Source organism: Cololabis saira, chromosome 15, assembly GCF_033807715.1.
Source record: "Cololabis saira isolate AMF1-May2022 chromosome 15, fColSai1.1, whole genome shotgun sequence".
Lineage (NCBI taxonomy): Eukaryota > Metazoa > Chordata > Actinopteri > Beloniformes > Belonidae > Cololabis > Cololabis saira.
In genome coordinates this window covers 17,771,653-17,796,135 of record NC_084601.1, presented here as the reverse complement: position 1 = coordinate 17,796,135, position 24,483 = coordinate 17,771,653, and the positions used below count along the sequence as shown (strand labels likewise).

At 40.4% G+C, this 24,483-nt stretch overlaps 1 protein-coding gene across 1 annotated transcript in view; it reads left to right on the top strand.

The window, feature by feature from the left end:
• Window positions 1–1,900: 1,900 nt before the first annotated feature.
• csmd2 (CUB and Sushi multiple domains 2) overlaps window positions 1,901–24,483 on the top strand; it is a 310,777-nt gene continuing 288,194 nt past the window's right edge. Inside the window, exons 1-2 of the mRNA XM_061740995.1 lie at window positions 1,901–2,075; window positions 21,170–21,386. Coding sequence (XP_061596979.1) covers window positions 1,901–2,075; window positions 21,170–21,386 — 392 coding nt within the window. The remainder of the gene's footprint in view (window positions 2,076–21,169; window positions 21,387–24,483) is intronic.

The following is a 24,483-nucleotide window of genomic DNA, read 5'->3' as shown; positions in this document are numbered from 1 at the left end:
TGCCATAACTTTTGAATGGTTTGATATAGATATACCTGTATATAAATGTCCAGGCCTGAAGACATCTACATGCAAGTCATACAAGGGCTTCCAGCACGCCTGAAGGTGCACAAGGGTGCGAGGGCCCGTTCATCGCTGCTTGCAGCTTTAATTAATTAATTAATTTATTTATTTATTTTTTATTTATTTATTTGCACAATGACAACAGTACATTTTTTATCATACAAGGACAAATAATTTGTGCAGGAGAGGAAAAGAAGCCCGAAGGGCTTATAAAAAATCCTCCCCCTCAATACAAAATCAAAAACAAAAAACAAATCAGTCAATAGAAAAAGAATAGAAAGGAAAAGAAAAGGTAAAAGAAACAAAGAAAAATACAATAAACACCCAAACAAAAATATCCATGAAATGGCAATTTCATTTTAGTACGAATAGCCTGTTAATTTTGTCTATATAAAAGATACCCATGCTGGTCCTAAACATTTTTAAGGATGACACTAACTTAAGAGATCTATCTAAACAGTTCCAGAGTTGAGGGCCATGGAATTTGATAAAGGATTGGTGACTGCAGGTACGACAAAGAGGTAAATGAAAGTTCTTCCCACCTCTAACTGAATAAGAATGAATATCTGATGATAACAGAAAAAAAATGATGAAAAGTGCCTGGAATGTCTTGTTTGAAATGAATGAACTTAAACATAAACAGGCATGTTTGAAACTTGTTAATAGAAAAAATTGATAATAATTTAAATTTGCTAAATAAGGGTGCAGAAGGTGCTTGATGAGAAGAAAATGAAATCATTCTCAAGAATCTTTTCTGAATTAGAAATAATTGGTTGAGGTACGAGGAATAAGAAGCGCCCCAAACAATGTTGCAATACGTCAAGTATGGATAAATTAGACTATAATATAATATCATGAGACAGGACTTATCAATTATCAATAATTATCATTATGATCTAAATCAACAACAAGAGGAAGAAAAAAGTTAAAATTCAAAGACAATGATTTGCATGTGCAATACATCACTGATGAATGTGTTGAGTTAATAACAGTTTAAGAATTGACATTTCCATCACACGGTTTTGAAATCGTGTGCATGTGATCGGACCGGAAAGGGCAGTGAGGATGGGAGAGAGAGAGAGGGTGGAAGAGAGAGAGAAAGAGAGAGGGAGAGGTGGGTTTGAGAAAGAGGAGAGAGCTCAGACGCGCAAAGGGGTCTGCAGTGTGAATGTTGGCGTCGCGCAGAGCCGCGAGGACGCTGTGGCTGCTGGACTGGGATTACATCCTGCATCTGCTTTATCCGTACAGCAACATCACTGGCTCTACATCCCAACGTTGGGAGAGAACTTCTCAAACGCCCGAGGACCTCTTTCCTTCCCGGTTGACGTCCGTGGCTCTCTATATTTGTCAGCGGTGGTAATATTGGTTAAAACGAGGATTACCGGTAACGCAAATGCTTGTGTTAACTGTAGATCAAGAAGGGAGAAGGACAAACAAGTGCTGCAGGACTAAGTGAAAGAAGAATCCCTTGGATTTTTTGTTTTTCTTCATGTCTATCTGATCATATCAGTTGCGTATGAGGAGCGGATGGGGGATTTTCGTAATTTTTACACGTGCTGGGTAGATCACTGACCACTTGTCTCCCGGTTGGTTTGCATTCCCCTCTTCCTCCCCCCTTTAGGTGTGAAATATATCTTCTCAGAGAGAGACTCTGAACCCCTCGGTCCCTGCATGACATGGTTCAGTCCAGCTGCGAGATTCGAGCCTCCTCCATGCATTGGGATTTTTCTCAGCTTCAACGCCGAGTGAATTTCCCTTTTCTGAGCATCTGAGAAACTCGTCGTGCCCACCAGACCAGAGGAAAAAAGAAAGAAAAAAGAAAAGAAAAAGCCCTGCCATGACAGCCTCTTCAAATAAGGACGAAGCAACGGGACTTGTGAGAAGAGCGGAATGCGCATGCAAGAAAAGGGACGGAATACGGATTTTGTCTCTAATGAAGGCGGGAGTACAGGCACACTATTGGAGCCGGGTGCTGCTTTTATATATGGGACTGCTGGCTTCATCAGTGAAGGGTAAGTCCCAATCTTTACAGCAATGGAAATGCAAACTGCAGCAGGCTTTACCCCACACTCCTCCACCCGCCCTCCCCGATCCCCTACTGAATGCAAATCAGCATCAGCAACACACACACACACACACACACACACACACACACACACACACACACACACACACACACACACACACACACACACACACACACACACACACACACACACACACACACACACACACACTCATCCTAAAGGCGCATTTTGGAGCAAGCTTAACATCTCTGCTCTATAAAGTTATTAATAGGTGGATGGTTGAGGCGCCTATTTTGGTGACAGCGGATCTCCGGGAACAGCAATTGAGAGTCTGTCCGTTCTTGACGCTGTTGATTGCAGATGGGTTTCATTTGGGTGATTTGTTGATGAATTATCAGAGCCTCACTCGTTTACTGACAAACATTATGTTAATCATCCCGCAATAATAACTTATTAAACACAAAGCGGCGGTGCAGGGTCCGCTGAGCTGGTCAAGCAAGAGGCTGATTATTATGCAGTTGAGCATTCAAGAGCGCGCGTGTGTCTGTCTCTCTCTCTCTCCCCCTCTCTCTCTGGATATATATATATATATATATATATATATATATATATATATATATATATATATATATATATATATATATATCCTTCTATTAACTGTTCCTCACTTGCGCATCTCCTACAATATGATAACTTTGCCACGACCTGAGAGTTTCCCTCCCACTCTCTCGCGTCTCTGTTTGCGTAGGAGACGTGCCAGTGCGCTCTCGGCCGCGCGTGGAGGTGAGGCCTAATTAACTAACTCTGGCTTTTCTGTCTTTGATTGATTGCGATAGGAAGTCGTGCAGCCGGTGCCGGGCATTCAACAGATTATCATCCTTTAGTCATTTATTTTCACATCTTGGCTGCGTATACGTTGTTGCTTGAAAGGTGAGACTCGGGTTTCACTGGTGGATGGGTGTTAAGTTATTTAGACCTCATGCAGGCTTTTTTCGTGTTAGATGATTTTCGTCTTCCCGAGCAGGGGCCATTTTTGGCAAGAAAGACAACCGTTTTATCACTGTCTTGGCTCCACGCTGCAGAATGGGCACTATTTTTAGCAAAAGCCAAGAATACTGCCACGGCTACAATATAACTTGACAGTGACTCATGGCTTTGTGTTCGCCCACTCATACCTGTGGTTGGATACCTCATAATAGACGAGTGAGTGGGAAAGTTGGCATTAAATGGTATGAGTTTTGTTTATCTTTGTAGGTTTCTATTTTACACGTCTCCCACACATGGAACCCACGTTTGATCAAACGTGTTTCACCAACCATCCACATTGGTTCTGGTGTCAATGGCATAGATTTAACACACAGCTTGGTCGTAATGACGGTGACAAATCAAGCTCGACTTGTCCGTGGAGGAAATCTCTACATCCTAATGACACTGTTTTATTTGCGTCCATGCGTTCTTCCTGGCCAACTCTGCTGCGCCCTGACTCTGCTTTTGGAGCCAATAAAACGACTCGGACTCATTTCTCATATATTTGAAAAGTGAGAAAGACCTGAACTCGTTGTAAGAACGCAAGGTCTCTAAGGATGTTTGAAACATCACGCAGCGGCATCGCTGTGGTCGGGCGAGTCTCTCGGTGCTCCAGCCACCAGCAGTTGCCCCATTCTCCCATTGAGCGGCACCAGAGACTCACACTACTGAGAGGAAATACTGTATAACACCAGTGGTTCGTGGTATTTCTGAATCTACATACTTTCTCAAACTAAAGCAAGATTTATCATTTTTACCACAATAAAACTTTCTTTTCCAGGAGATGAACCAGGGGCGTCAATTGGGTATGGCAAGGTATGGCACATTGGCTTCAAGGGAAAATGTAAATGTTTGTTTTTTAAATACATTTATGGAATTACTCTGTGTCTATTTGTATTGATTATTCTATTACTTAATACATATAGAATAACTACAAATGCAAATCAGAACATGATCGATTTCACTAGTTATTATACACTGCAAAAAATGAAAATCTTAACAAGAATATTTGTCTTATTTCTAGTTAAAATGTCAAAAAAAATCTCATTACATTTAAGACAAGACTCAAAAACAACCCTTTTCACCTGTTTCAAGTAGATTTTCACTTAAAATAAGTGGAAAAATCTGCCAGGAACAAGATTTTTTTGCTTGTAATGAGAAGATAAATCTTGTCCCACTGGCAGATTTTTCTACTTATTTCAAGTGAAAATTTACTTGAAACAGGTGAAAATGGTCAAATAAGTTATTTTTCTGGTGATGGCTCTTGTTTTAAGTGTAATGAGATTTTTTGACTTAAAATGAGACATTTTAACTAGAAATAAGACAAATATTCCTGGTAAGATTTTGAGTTTTTGCAGTGAGCGAGACTGCATTTGGAAAAAGTTCCAATTTTCTTGACCACACAGATAAGCTACATAGCAGACTTCTGTGATGACGTGTTGATTGATACTCTAGTTAAGTTCTGTGACTCGTAACCTTGCCATACCTTAGCTTTGACTGAATTGACGCCACTGAGATGAACTCTGTTTTGCTGCACAACAGGCATCTCTTAGCTACACCACGGCTCTTTCGTCTATAGTCTACATCTGCCAAGCAGTCTTACTAAAACAATTTCCAGCTTCTCTTGTGGCCGTGATATCAGCCCCAAGAGGCATTCAGACGGAGAGATGTTTGATAGCGTCCCGACAAAAGCCTGCCCGAGCTCATTTAAGAGAGAATCTCGGGTGTCTCCGCGGCATCAAAACCAGCAGCCCCACAAGACTCATCGCTCAGCACGCAGCAGTCAGCCTCTATGTTCCTACCTAAAGAGGAGAGCATGAGAACGAAGCTCGGGAAGGGAAGGGAAGGGGGCGGGGGCAGGCTGAGGATGTCGTGTCTACCCTATCTGCTGCGTGTTTCGGTTTTGCCATCTCCAACTTGACCGGTTTTAGATCATTCCTCAGTGGCCCGTGAAGCATTCACTCAGCACATCCATTTACACGCCAGATCACGCTTCGCCTCGCTCTCATCTCGAGCACGTTCTCCTCCTCAGCGCTGCGTTGTGTTCATGATGCAACGTGTAGCAACGACTGGAGGGCTTGATGCCCGTTTCCTTTATATCGTTTTTTTCTCTTTTACATGTGCTAGTATTCACAAAGTTATAAAGCGCCCGCAGAAACACACAGTGATACAGATCTGCTTGTGTGTGTGTGTGTGTGTGTGTGTGTGTGTGTGTGTGTGTGTGTGTGTGTGTGTGTGTGTGTGTGTGTGTGTGTGTGTGTGTGTGTGTGTGTGTGTTTCTGCACAAGTTCTGCTGAAGATGACACGGGTGTGGATTTCCGGTTCAAGATGGAATGGGGAGAAAACCTCGACACCAATTCATTTTTCAAGCTCAGTATATCAAACGAAAGCAATGATGACATACCAATAAATATATAGTGAGAATATAATGCATGGAAGAAATATACAGAAACAAAAAGCACTGCAGTTAATATAGTGATGGATGATCTCATGTCCTGAGATATGTGTATAAAAAGCATATGATGCTGATGTTTAACCACTGAAAGAGAACATACACATTTTATTGAGGCCATTGTCATATTAAAGTTGTCAACACGCATCATTTTTGCATTAAATTACTTACGGCTATCTAACAGCAGGGTGATATTTTCAGAATCCTGGACAGCGACATGCACAACTCAGTCTAAGTTAGCATCAGGACCACGGACAGCTCCCCAAAGGACAGCCTCAGCAGCTCTCCGAAGTTTGGTTGTTTTTTTCTCTCATGTTTTCATGGCTTTCTTTAGACCTCCTACAAGCTCATGAGATTTCACTTTCTTTCTTTTTCTTCTTTTCTCATATGATAATAAAGTAAATAAAGTGGGGCAAAAAAGTACTTCAGCCACCAAATGTGCAAATTCTCCCACTTAGATAAGAGATGCATGTAATTTTCATCATAGGTACACTTCAACTATGAGAGACAGAGAGACATTAATTCGTCTGTAAAATAAGTATTTGGTCACCTACAAACAAGCAAGATTTCTGGCTTTCACAGACCTGTAACTTCTTCTTTAAGAGGCTCCTCTGTCCTCCACTCGTTACCTGTATTAATGGCACCTGTTTTAACTGGTTATCAGTATAAAAGACACCTGTCCACAACCTCAAACAGTCACACTCCAAACTCCACTATGGCCAAGACCAAAGAGCTGCCAAAGGACGGGATAAACTAAATTGTAGACCTTCACCAGGCTGGGAAGACTGAATCTGCAATAAGTAAGCAGCTCGGTGTGAAGAAATCAACTGTGGGAGCAATTATTAGAAAATGGAAGACATACAAGACCACTGATAATCTCCCTCGATCTGGGGCTCCACCCAAGATCTCACTCCGTAAAAATCCCAGAACCCCACGGGGGACCTAGTGAATGACCTGCAGAGAGCTGGGACCAAAGTAACAAAGGAACCATCAGTAACACACTACGCCACAGGGACTCAGATCCTGCAGTGCCAGACGTGTCTCCCTGCTTAAGACAGTACATGTCCATGTCTGAAGTTTGCTAGAGAGCATTTGGATGATGCAGAAGAGGATTGGGAGAATGTTATATGTTCAGATGAAATCAAAATGGAACTTTTTGGTTAGATAGGGGTGGAAACATCATGCTTTGAGGATGTTTTTCTGCAAAGGGACCAGGTCAATGGATCCGTGTAAGGGAAAGAATGAATGGGGACAATGTTTCGTGAGATTTTGAGTGAAAACCTGCTTCCATCAGCAAGGGCATTGAAGATGAAACGTGGCTGGGTCTTTCACTATGACAATGATCCCAAACACATTGCCCGGGCAACGGAGTGGCTTCGTAAGAAACATTTCAAGGTCCTGGAGTGGCCTAGCCAGTCTCCAGATCTCAACCCCATAGAAAATCTTTGGAGGGAGTTGAAAGTCCATGTTGCCCAGCAACAGCCCCAAAACATCACTGCTCTAGAGGAGATCTGCATGGAGGAACGGACCAAAATACCAGCAACAGTGTGTGAAAACCCTGTGAAGACTTACAGAAAACGTTTGACCTCTGTGATTGCCAACAAACCTATATATAAAAGTATTGGGATGAACTTTTGTTATTGACCAAATTATTATTTTCCACTATAATTTGCAAATAAATTCTTTAAAAATCAGACAATGCTTGTTAGAAAAAAAACAATGGTTTGATAGTTGCCAATACCTGATATAGGAAATGATCTTCAAAAGACATTTTCCAAAGTAAAAATATTATATTTATCAACAGCATAGTAATGCCATAAAAATATATATAATATTGGCCTTAATGCTGATATGCAGGTTACTATTCTGGCTTTCCTAACTTTTCCAGTAAGTGATAAGAATTGTCCCTCACCTACCTTTTGGACCATGTTGACTATTGCCGAGAAAAAAGTTCTATGCCCACCCACATCATCTTATTGTTTCATCAAGACTTTAATGAAATCCATATTTATTTTGTAGGTTCTTTAAGATAGAACCAGAAAATACAGGAACCTGGATCTCCTGAACCTGAATATAAAGGAATTCTAATTAGCATTAACGTGAAAACCTGTTTGGGGTAGTTTCCCTAAAAATCTGTGCTTGGGTCTGAGGAAGGTCTCACTTTAAACTAACGTTTGCTTCAAGAGTAATTTTGCTCTGAACATTAGGTGGTTTTATTTTGTGTACGTCAGATGTCAACTTATGGGATATTGCACATTGTATTTTATTCTGGAAAAAAAATAGTCTACAGTTCATCCTTGAGCAACAGAGGAGGGAAACTAACTCAAACCCCAGAAATGTCATAACTTGTTCTGGATGTGTAAAGCTATTTTTACTGATTTTAACCAGCTTATTTAAAATAGCTAACGAGTTGTAGAATGGGAGAAAGAGTATCAAAGAAGATGGGGATAGATATCTTTAATGATATGATGCTACAGAAATAGAGGAGAGATACAAAAAAGCATGACAGGAATGACTGTGATGGGGAACAAGAAGCAAAGAAAGGAGATGATGGTTGGAAAGGGTTAGAAATATATCAGCAGGTGAGTGATGATGTGCCCCTTATGTTTCAGTGCCCTTCGAGTGCTGAAAAACGTTCCTTTCTTTTGCAAATTATCTTTTTTGGAGAGCTTAGTTTCCTGTTGGGCATCATGCAGACTCCTACTTGAACTATAATGGCTTTTAGATAGGCTTGTGGGCTAGTGTATCTGTGTGGTTTGATGAGTTTGTGAGTTGCCACTCCTGGTCACTCTAGAGTGATTAGACAAAAGTGTCGACAAGCAGGTTGTTAGCAACCTCAAAAACTGTTCCAAAAAGGGAATACACGTGTCTCTGTACATGTGAGAAAGTGAGAATCTTACAAATGATGTAAATGCTTCTTCCTCATGAGCGTCATTATCTACCCACCCACCTGCTGATGCGTCAGCCTGCTGCACTGTTTGTCTTTTCTTGGTACCTTCTCCTTCCATCCTGCCTCCGTCCAGCCATCTCACAACCTCCCTGTTCCTTGTTCATCATCCTCTCTGTTGATTCATAGTGTCATCTGTCTACAGATGGCCGGAGCTCTGTCAGAGCGCTTTGTCACAGTGAACACAACTACACATTGACTCAGTTATTGCACATATGGACTCCACCTTCACAAAAAAGGATTTCTAAATGCATTTAAGTAGCTGTGTGCATATTCAGCTTCAGCGGTTCTTGTACACAAATTCACAACAAAAAATACAGCTTCATAAACAAATATTGTTTTTAGATGCACTCTTGTAGAATGACTTGATTAGAAAAAAACTCAACAAGATGAAAAATATCAAAACAAGATAATCATAAAATGTGTCCTATTAAACTTTTCCGTTAAAGTTTGATGGGTTTGTCATGTTTAAAGAATTTGCTTTCAATAAATATGATTCATACAAAGCATTCACATACCAGGGAGTCAATACAAGTCAAAATCTTAGTAGAAAAATACTTCAAATATGATTCTCAACATGTCCCTGAGCACAACATTAAATTAATAAATGTGTATTTTGGCTGCTTTTCTTACCCTGGGAATTCAAATGGAGCAGTGTTGTTCTGTTCTGGCAGTGCTCATGCTCCACATTTGCAGACTTACTCCTGTGAGCCTTTCTGTTAAACGTCTTCCATTATAGCATTCTAGCAGCTGAGGTCCATTACAGACACTGTATTGGTGAGTGGAGGGGCTATGGCTCAGTACCGGACTCAAGAATCTGTATGTAATTCTTGTGAAGAAACACATTTTACTCTCAATTTTCCTACCCAGGGAGAAAGAACAAGATAGAGGTTGTACAGTACTTATCATTATAAAGCTGATATGAAACATGAAATGCCACAAACATGATACTGTAAATTCCTGAAAAGTGAGAGATGGACATAGCTGACCTGTCTGTCTTGTATACACAGAAAGCTAAGGCAGGTATTTCTTTAGCCTCTAGATTTACACTGTTCTTATCTGATACTGGAGATCCAGAGATTTGAGATTAGATCCTGGGAAGGAGGTATCTTGTCCTTGTCCTTGTCTTTTTCTTCCTCATTCTACTTTTCTCACAGTTCAAAGTATAGGCAATCTGTCAGTGTTTTCTTTCTGGCAACAAGGTTGAGTCATTGAGTGGGAAGACAAAGTAAGTCTGTGTGGGAAGGACACGTACTCCTACATTTGTTAAGTCTGAGATTTGTTCAAGATTACATTTTTGGTGAGAATGGATGACATTTTATGGCATATCAGATCAGTGCTAAGGAAAGATCATTATGTTATGTAGAGTTAGGATAGGAGATAACATTTATTAAAGCTATAAAACTTAGAGACAGTGTACAGTATGTGTCCTCCTTTACATTCATTATGTATTTAGTTTATTGGCTAAGAAGAAATAAACCAAAGGTATGACTCAAACATAAAAACAGTTTTATGTTTCATCAGAATTGTTAAAAAAGAGGCAACAACTGGTGTGCTTTATTTTCTTTAAAGCAACTGGAAAATAAATGTACTGCTTTCGGTATCGAGAATGAGATTAGTGAGCAGATAACGCATCCACGCATGTGCTGTAAATATTTGTGTAAACCTGAGCCAGCTTTAGCAACTGGTTAGAAATGTGAGGTTGCTGTTTTAAAAGGGGAACATGTAACATTCTTAAAGGCTTGAAACAAGGCAACTGGACTTTCTTTTCTTTTGTTTTTGAAAATGTTTCACCTTCCATCCAGATAGTATCATTAGGTCGAACTGACCTGTGCAGACAAGGACTCACATTTTACCTATCAAACACCTATGCAGCCTTGAATCTTCTACTCAGGCAGCTTTTCAGCCATTCACATCTTTATTAACGTGAACAAAACCAGGTAAACATCTGATAACAGTCTCTTACAACCCACAAGACTGATCGGAGGGCCAATGTTTTTCATGAATTAAACAGTTTATAAACTCCCAACTCCACATTTGTCTATTTGAAGTGAGGATGCCTTTTGGATGGAGGGTGAAATGTCTTCAAGAACAAAAGGAAAGGAAGCCCATTTACTTTGTTTCAAACATTTCAGAGTTACTGTGACCTCGATGAAAGAATCTACAACAGATTATGTGGGCATTTTTCTTTTTTTTCTACTTAGGGAGCATCGTTTACCTGTAGTGGTAATTGAATGGCAATTTGCCTGGCAACTACATAGTAATGACAAAGCTAGTTATCCTTGCGCCAAATTCTCCTAAAGCAATGAATAATTGTTAAATAATATATTGTACAGGAAACTGTTCGGAGCCAACTAAATACACACTAAATACTTAACAAACTAGTTTTAATCTGTCCGTCTGTTTCGTGTCCACTGGAGTTAATCACCCTTGGTGTGTCTGGTGTCCAGTCCCGTTTAACCCAGTGCCACTGCACTTGTCCCTTGGCTCATGTTAGATGTGCGGCTGCCACAGAGGAAATAAATTCTTAAGTACAAGTGTTGCGACACTATCTCCAGGCACATTGCAGAAAATGTCCAGTATGAGGAAAAAAATAAAGAATATTTCACAGATGTGGCATAAAGCTATGTTAGAAGATAGAACCTACTTTACAAGAGGAAAGTTTTTATGGTTGAGATTTTATTTGAGCCGTTTGCAAATGGGGATTTATCTGTGGGATTTGTGAGAAGAAAACTAACCGTATTTCACATCTGTCCAGTTTCTTGTATAAATTACATGCAGTCTTATATCACACTTTAATATCTTAAAAGCAGCCATAGCTTCCACAAAACATTGAACATAAAAGGATGGACAAAGTACGTGTAATTATAACAGTTCCCTAATAAAATGTAAGAGACATCTTTTAATTGTGACTCTGGTCTCCAGTTGATCTGTGGGTCTTCCCTGGGGGGTACAGTTGGATCTGAGTTAAAAGGCTAAAGTGCACCACAGTAAGACGTGAGTCAGAGTGATCGTTTGTTCATCTGTCTCTTTCTGATAGATGGAATGCTCCTGCTGGGACAGTCTTGTCCTGACCTTTGGATCAGTGCTTCCTCTCTGGTTTAACACACACTCGCTCTTCAAACAGGAACTCATGTTCGCAAATGCTCTCTCGCTTACCCTCAGCCCAGCCCTGATCCACATGTTTGTCTAGCAGAACCATGTTATGTGCCGCACACATCCATAAATGCATGACGCCTTCGCTTGCTGATCCTATTGATTAGTTGAGAAAGCGAGGGTTTCTCTGATTTCTGGTATTATTAAGCAGCAAATGGAATGGAGGCTACTGGCGTTTCAGCTCTGGGTCTAATCTAACCCGAAGAGACAAGCTCTCACATGTGAGGAGAATGAAAATGAGGTGATAATTGACTTTCACTGTTTCACACATTGGCGTCACACATAATTGTGCTTACAAGTATCAAGGAGATCGGTGGAGAAAACAAGAATCATTCCAGGGAACTGTGTGTTTGTGTGTTTGTGTGTTTGTGTGTGTGTGGGGGGTCTAAGCCGATGTTTGAACTGACATTACACAAGTCTGTGTATGTGCATACCTGTGTGGGGGTGTAATCGTGTGAAGCATTAAAGTCACATAGAAAGCAGAGTCATGTCATGACAAATAATTGAGGGTCAGTGTTTGACTTGTGTCTTCTGTTTTACCGTTGTCATGGGAACAGCAGGTTGTTTCCAGTTCAGCTCACTCTTCTTACTCATATTTTTACTCATCAATATACACACTACACCATCATAAAAACAAAAAAAAAACACTGCAGTCACACTTATATAACATTTCTTCAAGCCCTACTTCGTCTTGTGTGGGAGGCCTCGCTGAATAAACTCCCCCACAAAGAGAGAGTGGGGTCTTTCTGAAAATGGAAAGTATCACCCGTAACATGTCTTTGAGTCTGAATGAGCCGCTCTTTATCGATTTACTTAAAACTGAATGATGAGAGGCCATGTTGTTTACATTAATACCAACTTACCATCAAGATATTTAGTGTTAAATGTACTGAAGAATACCCAAATGATAAAATCGATTGTTGAATCAGTATTTGAATTTTGTAAGAGTCTTGTAATAGGTTTTTCGGGGATGAGGGCTTGTTTTGCTTTCCTTTCGGCTGGCACGATAGCAGTGCTGGTTAAATATGACCCAGCTGGAAGGAAATGCCTGACTTCCCCCTTCTCTTCCCCTCTAAGAGAACACATGCTCCCTTGTGCTTATTTTGCCAGTGTTGATAACATGCAGAGGAATGTGTGCATGCATTCTTTAGGACGTGGATTTCTGCCTGCTACCTCTCTGTTTTTGGTCACCCGCCTCCCTAAATGCCTGAATCTGTGTGTACCAATCTTTGCACATGAGTGTTGTTTATTTGTATTTTTTTTACCCCACACATTTCACCCTCGAGACATGTTGCCGTGGCAATGTGTTTTTGAGTCTTATTCGCGTGTGCATGAACTATGTGTTGCCATAGGCATAAGCAGATCCTTGAGAAAAAATGCCAGTCTGTGGGTGTCACAAATGGGACAACAGTGTTGTCGGCACAGTGCTGAGTAGAAACGTTTTGCTTTATTTACGCTTGAATTCATGCTTGTAAAATCTATTCATTTGACGTGTTTGAGTGTCTGCTCCGTATGTGTCTCCAGGAATCTTGCATGTAGCAGCAGAAGCTTATATGAAAGTGCAAACTGTTGGTTTCTGTTTATTTGAGAGAACAGCATTTATAATCCAGCCAAGCAGGAAATAACTTGTGGAAGGGAGAGCTAAGAGGAACCAAGCCATTCCCCATCACCTTCCACTGCATTTGGCTTGTCTATAATGGCAGACTCTGTCGTCATGGCCCCGACATTAGTCTAATGCACAGAGGCGAGCAGCATTACTAAGCTAAACCCATTTCCATTTTAATGGCTGCCATCTCGAGGTTAATTCGGTTATGATGCGGTCAAGGAGCGCATATGCACTGACACGTCAAGAGACAAATAGTTGATGCTGAGAGGATCTATGGGGCGGAAGGGTTTATCTTGCCACCAGGGAAGCAGTTACTGGCACACACACACACACGAACCAAACACTTGGTTGTTTGAAGTTAGCTCATGGGTTAGATTGTGGATAGCTTTGTTGTTGCTCAGTAAACCCAAAGGGAAACATTTATGTGTTCGGAAATTCTTCTACATCTGCTCAAATGGATGCCTATTTTCTATGAATACTGCCCCCTATGGAAAACACATTCATTTTTAATGTCATTTTTTTACCTTGAGAATAAAGGAAAAAGAAAAAAGAAAAGCTGAAAAGTGTTTAAGCGTGCTTTAGTTACATCTCTGTTTAATGATAAAAAGCATGGTCATACGACCGAGGATGCTTCAGATATGCTGCACATGTTGCAACCACTTCTACAAATCAACCTCCTGTTGAGTTTATTTGTAATTTCAATATTTTTAAACTATTTTCAAGCTACAGCTTTAAATTTAATGACAATGCCACAGACATTTTGTGTCCAGGAGTACGCAGGGGAGCCAGCTTCAGACAGTTGGTTTCATTCTCTTCACTTGTATTCATCTTGCACACCATAAGACGTGAGCTGCCTCTATTATTGACTGCGAGAACAGGATGGTCTCTGCGTCCTTGCCTTTTTACCGAAGGCAAACTTGAATCATGGAGGAACAGACAAGAAATGTAGGGATATAGGGATAGGGATAAAGAAACAGAAAAAAAGAGATGGACTCTAGAATTGAGATTTTTCACTGCTGCATTGTTAGTATTGTTTGTGTCCTTGTGGTATTATGAGAATGTGATGTTGGGATTATGTTTGACGATATGTTCTCCCATTCATAGACTGCAGTCAGTGTAACCACATCTGAGCAGAGGAGATACACACATCTAACAGACGTTAAGATCTATCTGGGTACACAAAAGGGGATACAGATGTAGACACAGTTATTGATTATCACAGAAAGAGAAAAAAACCAATGGTCACTGAAATAACTTGAAACTAACAAAAGTAACAATAATTTACTAAAAACTGATGAATGCAAATCAGATTTTGCTTTTGAATTGATAATAAAAATGAAAATGAAACTGGCCTGCAGAAATTAGTTGGTACCCTCAAATTAAAGTATTTTTCCTCAGCCTCCTGAGGCGATCACTGCTGTACTCAAATGATGTCAGTGACTTTCCCGACTTCTCCACTTGTAGTCAGGTATTTTGGGTCCACTCCTCATGAGCAAACTGTTCCAGCTGTCTCAGGTTTGAAGGTTTTTGTCTCCTGACTGCATGTTTCAGCCATTTCCTTAAGATGTTCAGTAGGTTTTAGATCAGGGCTCATGGAAGGCCATTTCATAATAGTCCAATGTTTTGCTCGTAGCCATTCCTGGGTGTTTTCAATTCAATTCAATTCAATCACACACAGGCCAGAACGCAGCTCCCGAGGCTCCAGCCTGCAAACATGCACAAAAGAGAAAAAAGGGGGGAAACTACAGGAACGATGGACAAAAATGATAGCTATGAGATATTTATAATAAATAAAAATGGTAGGGAAAAGGAGAGGAGAAGAAGGGTGAGAGGCACCGCCCAGCGGATCATGTCGGTGCCCCCCTGCAGCATAAGCCTATAGCAGCATATCTACCGCGAAGCTATATTTGAGACTAACTATTATAGTTTTGTTCTATAGCTGCAACTATGACTACTGACTCTAACACACTAGAGTTTACACTACCTAGAGAATTACCAACACCAGCTGGAGGTTTACTAAGCACTAACTATAGGCTTTACTAAACAGAAAGGTTTTAAGTTTAGTTTTAAAGGTGGAGGTGGTGTCAGCCTCCTTAACCCAGATTGGAAGTTGCTTCCAAAGTAATGATGCCTGATAGCAGAACGCCCGCCCTCCAAATCTACATTTAGATACTCTAGGAACTACGAGTAAACCTGCACCCTGGGAGCGGAGAGCTCTGCCAGGAACATAAGGCACTATCAAATCTTGTTAATACTGCGGAGCTAAGCCGTTTTGGGCTTTATATGCAAGTAATAAAATTTCAAATTGAATTCTGAATTTTACAGGTAGCCAATGGAGCGACGCTAACACTGGAGAGACGTGGTCTCTCCTGCTGATTTCTGTCAGCACTCGTGCTGCTGCGTTCTGGATCAGCTGGAGCCTATTCAGCAAATTACTTGGACATCCTGCTACAACACATTACAGTAATCCAGTCTAGAAGATACAAACGCATGAACTAGTTTTTCTGCATCACTCTGCGAGAGGATTTTCCAAATTTTTGCAATATTACGGAGATGGAAAAACGCTATTTTACAAACCTGATTAACATATGGTTTAAACGACAAATCCTGATCGAAAACAACACCAAGGTTTCTCACAGTTGCACTGGAAGCCATCGCAACACCATCTAGTCCCTTCCTAAGATGCTCTGGACCAAGAATGATAACCTCTGTTTAATCTGAATTTAGAAGCAAGACATTTCTGGACATCCAGTCCTTGATGTCCCTAAGACATGCCTGAAGTTTAACCAACGGTTCTATCTCATCCGGCTTCATAAACAAATAGAGCTGCGTATCATCAGCATAGCAATGAAAGTGTATGCCGTGATTCTGGATTATACTTCCCAACGGCTGCATGTATAGACTGAACAAGATTGGCCCTAGCACTGAACCCTGCGGAACACCATAACAGACCCTTGACTGTTCTGAAGAAACCTCATGTACATGAACAAACTGGAACCTGTCAGATAGATATGATTTAAACCAACGTAGAGCTTTTCAGCTGTGTGTGTGTGTGTGTTTTTTTTTCTTTTTTAAGGTCAATATCCTGTTGGAGGACCCTTGACCTAAAATTGACACCAAGCTGCCACTTTCTGACACTGGGAAGCTCTTTTGGCTGCAGAATACCTTGATAGTCTTGAATTTCATTGCACCCTGCACAGATTCAGGACACCTAGCACCAGATGGAGTAAAACTGCCCCAAAACATGACCAAGCATCATCTGTGTTTCACATTTGCTAGTCTTCTTTTTTAATTTTGAATACTTCCATTTGCTTTTATGAACATAGAGCTGATATGACTTGCCAAAAAAACGTTCAGTTTTTTTATCCCAGACGATTTGTGGTGGACGGTGTGATATAACACTCATGTACCTAAAAGTTCACCTTGAATCTCATTGGAAGTCGTTCTGGGCTTTTTGGTTTCAGTGTTCATACCTTTGCCAGTTTCAGGTTATATAGGTGACCAACAAATATATCTACATATATGCACACCTGTGCTGTTTTAAAAACAAAATAATTAAAACACATTCCTGGAGTCTTTTGCTAAACAGGTCTCAATGCGAACAGTGCAGATTAAATGTATCATGGTGTGAATACCACGCTTTTCACTTCAGTATAACAGGTGAAAATAGAAAAAAAAAATCTCTTTCATACATAGTGTTCCATCTTGTATGCCAACTCTCTCACAGGGTGTTGCTATGTCTCTTGTTGACCTGACATGTTCTTTCTCACATTATGTCATGCCTTTGTCCCCATCTTGTACCTCATCACAGTTTTTTGTTCTATAATTAAACACATCACGTGTTCCAAATTTATTACTCTCACATGATCATACGTGAACTGGGCCTGCTCAGTGTCTGTGTAACCCTTTCACTCCCAGTTTCAGCTGTCTGCCTCTTTGGCCACTCTTCTCTTTTTCTTCGACTCTTAGGGGTCGCTGTCCTGCCTGAGTGCAGCGCAGCGACCATTGATTTATCAAGCTGTCAAAGTGTACCTCCGCCGTTCGGCGTGCCCGCTGCTAAACAACACAAATTTCTGTGCACACGCAAACACACACGCAGGTAAAAATCTGGCAAGCTGCCCTATCTGGGTCACACTCCTCCCTGTGCGCTCATTTAGCTGAGCATGCACACTAGATAAGGCTAGTGCCAAGCAGATGCTGCCAGTTGCACACGGGGATGAGCACTGGACAACATATCTGTTGAACATACACAGCCATCACATGCACAGTTAGCACTGTGTCGGGGGCTAAAATACCATAACTGCTCAAACAAGACGGCAATTTTTTAAATTGCCCAACCAGCATTTATGTCACTATTCCATATTCCTGATCTCCCACCTGAACCTGCACTAACTGAGAAAACATGACCTTCTGCTTCGTCAGTGGGATAAAACAGCATGCCCAGCAGTCACTTTATAGGGGCTTTATGGTTTGTCAGAGGGGTCAACTGCTGGATGGGCTCTTCCCTGCAGATTTACACTGAGGAGCTCCAGACTAGGTCACCATCTCTCTGCAGCTAATTTCATAATGTACCCTGAGTGAGACTTAAATAATTCAACCAAGTTGCCAGTGAAAGATCTACTGAATCAAAGGGCTTTCAAAGAACAGACAGCGTTACGCTTCCTTGATCAACCTCACTTTTATCATATGCTGGTGAGCTATCTTTTAAACAGTAGATTAAAGTCACCCTACAAAAACACAAGGCCTGCTTGGCTGTTGTGTGTAATATAAGATACAAGCTCATTGATGCTGTAAATAGGTCCTTAATGCACACTAAAATGGGTTTCAAGTCAACTTTGAAATTCCTGCCTTCCTTTTTTTTGTAGTAACTCAATCCTGGTTGCTTATTTTCAAGGAAGGGTAAAACTTATTTTGGCTGTAGCCAAAAAGGAAAAAAATAAAACTGTCTAATTGCTCTAGTCTATTCTCTTATTCCAGATTATGAGCATCATTATCATTGTGAGAGCTGGCGCAGGTGCCCACACTTTAGAATAGCATTCAGCCGAGCTCTGGCACGCTTAATAGGCTTATGTTTTTTTCATAATCATACCCATAAAACACAGAGCTGCACTTCCTGCCTGATGGTTGATCACCTGTCATCTATCAGCGTGTGCAGCATGTTCCATCCCGTAACACCACAGCGCAGGAAAAGCTTTCATTCAGTCCTAATATATCCCATCTCCTTTGCTTCCTTTTTCAATTTTGCTTTGTGTTTTTACTTAAACTGCACTCCTTGAGCCAACAGAGGGCCATTTCTTTTTACGAGTATTTCAGTTGCATCCTGAAAACGATTCATAACTACTCAATTGCTTTGACCTCACGGGTATTGTTTTGCAGCATTACACTATACGCTAATCCCGACTCATTGCCCGTGTACAAGAGCTTTACAGTTCACCTTGACCCCATCCGTTTCTGCCTTCAGGCTGCTGTATAAACCATTGATTGGCGTTTGTCTCATAGAGGCTTCGTAATGAAGGAAATGATGAGGGGATTATTGACCAGGCAGCGTATATGAAAATCAGCTGGATGTGGGGCTTTACCTGGATATTAGTATTGACCTGATGGTAACTGAGAAGGTGGGGGCTTACTTGCTGAGCTTATTCAAAGTCTTTAATGAAAAATCAGATGGGTCTCACTATCAGATCAGATAGCGCCGTCTTTGATCTCTTTTTGTTCTTTTCTTTTTGTACCGGGTTAAAGACAAGGGCCGAGAATACAGTCACAGAGGAGAAATATGAATACACAATTCAATCTTCAGTTATTTTCAGTCCTTTAGAGACTACGTTTACTTGCGCTCTCACTCCTCTTGCTTTAATGTCCCCAGGATTTCATCGTAACACTTTCAGATTTCCAGCAGTGCAGCATTCCACCCTGAGCTTAAATGCAACTTGTCAGCATTTGAGTGCTCCCGTATTAACATCTTTTGGACGAGGTCAAGCGCATTTGAAGTGCTGGAAACTGACGGCTGAGAAGATCCTGGCTGCATTTTGCTGACACAGGCCCGGGGGAGTCAATAGGCAGATGATGGATATACTTTGACTGGAGATGCTATTATCCTTCTGCTACTGCCGCTGTTGATGCCACCCAGACAATCTAGACCTCCTGAAACTATTTCTACTTTCACCCTCCCTCCAGCCAGAAATGTATGATTGTCATTTTGCTGGTCTACCTGGACCCCGCTGTTATCTAATATTGGTAATGTCAGTTGGTGTGTGCTTTCGTGTGTCCCTGAAATCATAAAAACTTTGATTAAAACTGTGAAAACAAATGCAGTGTTTACTTGTCTGCCTAATCAAAGATATCCACGCTTTGTTTTTTGTCCCTTTTCTTATTTTCTTTGTGCATTCTCATTTAAAATGAAATTCTCCTATTTGTTTCAGTCATGAGTAAGACTAAGAAGATTTATTTTCTTATTTTCTATTATCTTCTCTTCATGCTTGGTGCGTTTTTACCCATAAATCCATGCAGGTTTGTCAGTCATGACGCTCATTTAAGAATGAATGTTTGGATGGATTTTTAACTTTGAGATTGTTAATACACACAGGAGGCAGAATATTTCTTTCACAGACACTGAATAAGAAATCCCTCATTTAACAACGTACCATTTTCTTATTAGTTTTGAAAGCAGTGGTTTGTTCACTCCAGATTATGAATTTTCTCTGTATTATAAGGCCCATCGGCAGTAGCTGTATTACAAATATTTTTGCAAATGTGTTTGTTTATATATATATATGCAAAAAATCGTCTCTAGCAGCTTTAGTGTTCTTGAATGAAGGTAGCACACGTCCTCCAGTTATACTTTTTAATTGCATTTTAAGCATGTTGCTTTCAGTCATTATTTTGCCGAAGAAAATAAAAGCAAAAACAGAGATTATTTTTACAAATAGCATGCAAGAAGGTATTTGAATGTACAGCTCCTTTTCTGTTGCTTGTATGACCATGCTGCACTCACATTGTCAGTCTGGTGTAGTTAGATTGGATTCCCTTGGCACCCATCAGTTTCAGACTGACAGCTGACTTCTCACATTTTGCGATGTGGGTGATTGAGACTAAATTTTCCTTTGGTCTGTTGTGCTTGGACAAGATAAGAGCAGCCATGAAATGGGAGATCAGATCAGTGTGCCATCTATTACGAAGTGGTAGTGCTAGTTCATTTCATGTGCTAACACTGTAAGCAGAAGTAATAGAGAAGTGCACAGAGTACAGTTCATTGTACATCAGTCCTGGCTTCTAGTACAGGTAAAGTCCGGCACTAACTAAAAGTTCATTCTGCCTGGATCAGCTGAAAGCTGACACATTTAGCTTTGCGACTGACAGCAAACAGATACAGAGATCAGTCTTTGCATGCAGTAAGTCCACCCCTCCTCAATGCTGATGGTTGGCAGCACGCACAATTATAATCTCAAATTGAAGTCTGGTGAAGCGGCTGCAGGAAAAAAAGAAAAATAAATGCAAGACAAGTCCAATTAATGAAGTAGTCAAGTCATTTCACCCCTCTGCAGTCCCCTCGTACTTTTCCTCTCCGGCTACGCCATGCTATTACCATGACATGGGAACCTATTACTAATGCTGTCAGGCCAGTGAGGGAACATGAGTGTGATGATGAAGGCACTAAAGGTTGAGAACCATTGCCATTTAGCACTACAACAATAATGACTTCGACTGCAGGTGATAATGGATGTTTAAGCAATTGGTGCAAACTGTTTAACTAGGTTGTCTAATTTCCTTCTCAGAAGTTAGGGAGTTATATTGTGTAAAATAGAGAGAAAATAAAAGGTGAAGTCTCCACTAGGGGCTCTGACATGCCCTTCAGCCTTTTAATAACTACTGTTTTTCTTTTTATGTCTTCACAGCTCAGAATTGCAGTTACACACTTCACACCCCCAATGGGACGATAGAGAGCCCCGGGTACCCTTACGGTTATCCCAACTATGCCAACTGCACTTGGGTCATTGTGGCGGCGGAGCACAACCGGATTCAGCTGGTGTTTCAAGGCTTCGCCCTGGAGGAGGATTTTGACATCTTGTCTGTATATGACGGACCGCCCAGCCCTGGAAACCTGCGGACAAGGTAGACTCTACTTTATAAAGTCGTTTTTTTGTTTTCTGGTTTCATCACAGCTTCAAGAGTTTGCTGGAGTCTGACAGTTGACGCAGTGTGCTGCATCGACTCGCCACTGTCCTTTACAGAGTCACTAGGAGATAAAGATAATGATGACAGTCAGGGGACGACAGAGAGCCAAAACTAAAGACACATCAGTTGTGCTGCCTGAAGCAGCTGGAGTAGATTTTTTGGTGACCGGTGCAGGACTGACTCTGTGACAAAGTGATTCACTGGGATTCTGCATCAGAAGTTCCAGCAAAGTAAAATAAAGCTGACTTGGGTGTGAACACTCAATAAACAATTTATGATTCAATGTTCTCTTCCTCAGCAGGAAATAAACACCCCAAATGTAGCTTCATTGTGCTAAGGTAGAAACAAGGAGTTATTGGATGTCAATTTACAACTTTTGTCTGACTATCTGCTTTAAAAAAGTGGACAATAATTGAAAAAGCAGGATTCCTTATCCTTGAAAGAAAAAGACAGGTTTATAAAATCATGGGAACAATGAAGGGAGGTCACTTGTGCAGTATGTGAAGGATGCATAAAACATCTTTGTTCAATAATGAGTGATGAGTCATATTTTCATATTTTATGATTTTTTTCTTTGCTCAGGGACATTTAGTCATGAATCTTGTAAGCTACTGAAATGGAGATCTAAATCGATTAAAGCTTGGTTTAAGCTTATTAAAAACAATTGCATAAATATGCCCAAAAAATTGACTTGACAAAATGGTTACATTTTATTTTTGTTAAAAGAGGAAAAAACAATAAAAATCTGAGAATTAGATTTTTAACTGCTTTTCTGAACAAAAAAAATAAAAATCAAATGGTTTTGAATGATACCAAGAATAATTCTAAAAATGTCTTATTTACAAAAGTGCTTTGTTTGGGTAGAAAACCACTGCGTAACATTATTCCTGGGGCTTTTAACCGATAAAGTTAACTACACACGTGGAAACAAATTATTTTTTTGGTTATTGTGTTTCAGTCTTGCTGTCACAACTGAATTTCTTCAACCAATACTTTTAACTCATTTTATTATGAATGCAATCACTGGTGGCCCTAATTTTACCCTGACTATCAGTTATGTTGGTGATGCTCTAAAATACAACCAAACAGCTGCTATGGATTATAATATAACAGTTTTCTGTCTATTAATTAGAAGACCTCTTTCTTCCAAACTCAAATGATTGGTTACAATTGTTCTAACTTATCAGTTGTCCATCAAAAGTGCGTTTCATTGCTGTCTAGTTCTGCATAGAACTTGGCATGAAGGCATATCTGGTAAAAGTTAGCAATAAATGAGAAAAATATTCAGTTGCACTTTGCCTTTGACACTGTTCGCAGTCACTGTCAGCGTTTTCGCTTTTCCCTTTTCATATCCCTGTCATCTCTTCTCTGCTCCATCCCCTTGCTGCTCCTCTCATTTTGTGCCAACGGTGCCCTCCCTGCATCTCCCTGCAGAAATCAAATCAAAGAGAGAAGAAGATCCATAATGGATTGCTGTTCTCTTCAGCCTCTCTCCTGTTTGGATCTCTGGGCCCGGTTGCATGGTCCACCGGGGAACAAAAAGAGTTCTCTTCTCCACATGTGCATGCTTTAGACACGTAAATGTGAGGAGAAAAGAGTGGTGATGAACTTTACAGAAGAAGGAAAAGAATGTGGAAGAAATGAAGAAAATAGCAAAGAGGCTGGAAATACTGAGCAAAGCCTACACAGATCCTTTTTAGATTCTGGGTTGTCGTTGACTAATTTCTCACTTAAAAGAGGCTGTATGGAATCAGAAGCCTTTAAACTTAAACACCCCAGCTGACACCTCTCTCTCTCTCACACACCCAGACATTTTCATACGCGCACAAAGATGCACAACTGATGATTCATCCCTCTTTTTGCTCTCATCTCCCTCGTGTGTCAGAAGTAATTTTCCCTCCATCTTTCTTGGGCTTCTTCCTCCAATTTCTTCCTGTTGCCCCTTATTTTTTTCCTCATGCCTACTACCCTTTGGATTTCAGGGTTTGCAATATTTGCTCTAATCTCCAGTAGTCATCAAATATGAATGAGCTGTCTCACTTTAAATTGCATCATTTTTCAAAGTTGTCACATTTTTCTTAATTTGTTTATTGATCCAGTTTGTCATTTATTATTGCCACAGCAAAGGCAAAAAAGAAATGAAATAAAATAGACGTTATTCTCAAAATGTTATTAAAAAAATCAGCCACGCAAGTGCGTTTGAACATGTGTATATGGCCCAGGGTGCGTCCGTGAGGGAATCTGCTTTACTAGTCACAGCGGCTCCTTTAAAGAATCGTATGTGCGTCAGCCTGTGGCTGCAGCACTTTACTGAACTGCTGATCGCAACTTCTACCTGGGAAGTCAGCAGTTCGCTGGATAAACTCTTTGAAGCGAAAAAGAAGAAACAAAACACCCGTCGTTGGAAGTCCTGGACTGCAAGCACAAGCAACTGAGCCTGTTCCAGGGCTGATATTTTCTCAAAGCAATTATCTTCAGATTCAACAAGTATGCGTCGCGGTATCTCTCTGTTGCATCACACAGAGAGTGGTGACATGAGCAAACTAAGAAGAATTTGATCAATTTAATAAAATGATAAAAGGCCTTTGATAATAAAAAGATGTACGCAAGTCAAGACATCAAAGGCAACTTAATATCATTGTTTGTTTATTAATTCATCTATTTTTGAACTGTTTTGTTCTGTGAGTTGAGAGGATTGTCAATCTCAGGCGTGCATGACTCTTTTAATGAAATATCAGTAGTTGAGATGGAAAACATTTTCCTTTTCTACAGGCCAATGTTCATGCTGTTAAAATTGTCAAAAGGTCACACATCAGACAACTGATTTAGATCAGATGCACAGTTTACTGCTTTGATCATCCATTCTGTCAGAGGAAGGTTTTCTCTGATTCATAATCATGTACAAAAGCATGTAGTTAACTTTTGTTGCCAGATTTCAGATTCTTGGATACTTGGAAATGAGGTTTTGCATTTTATTGTTTTCACACCAGTGACATGCTTTTTCTTTACTTAACAGACAAATGGAAAACATTTT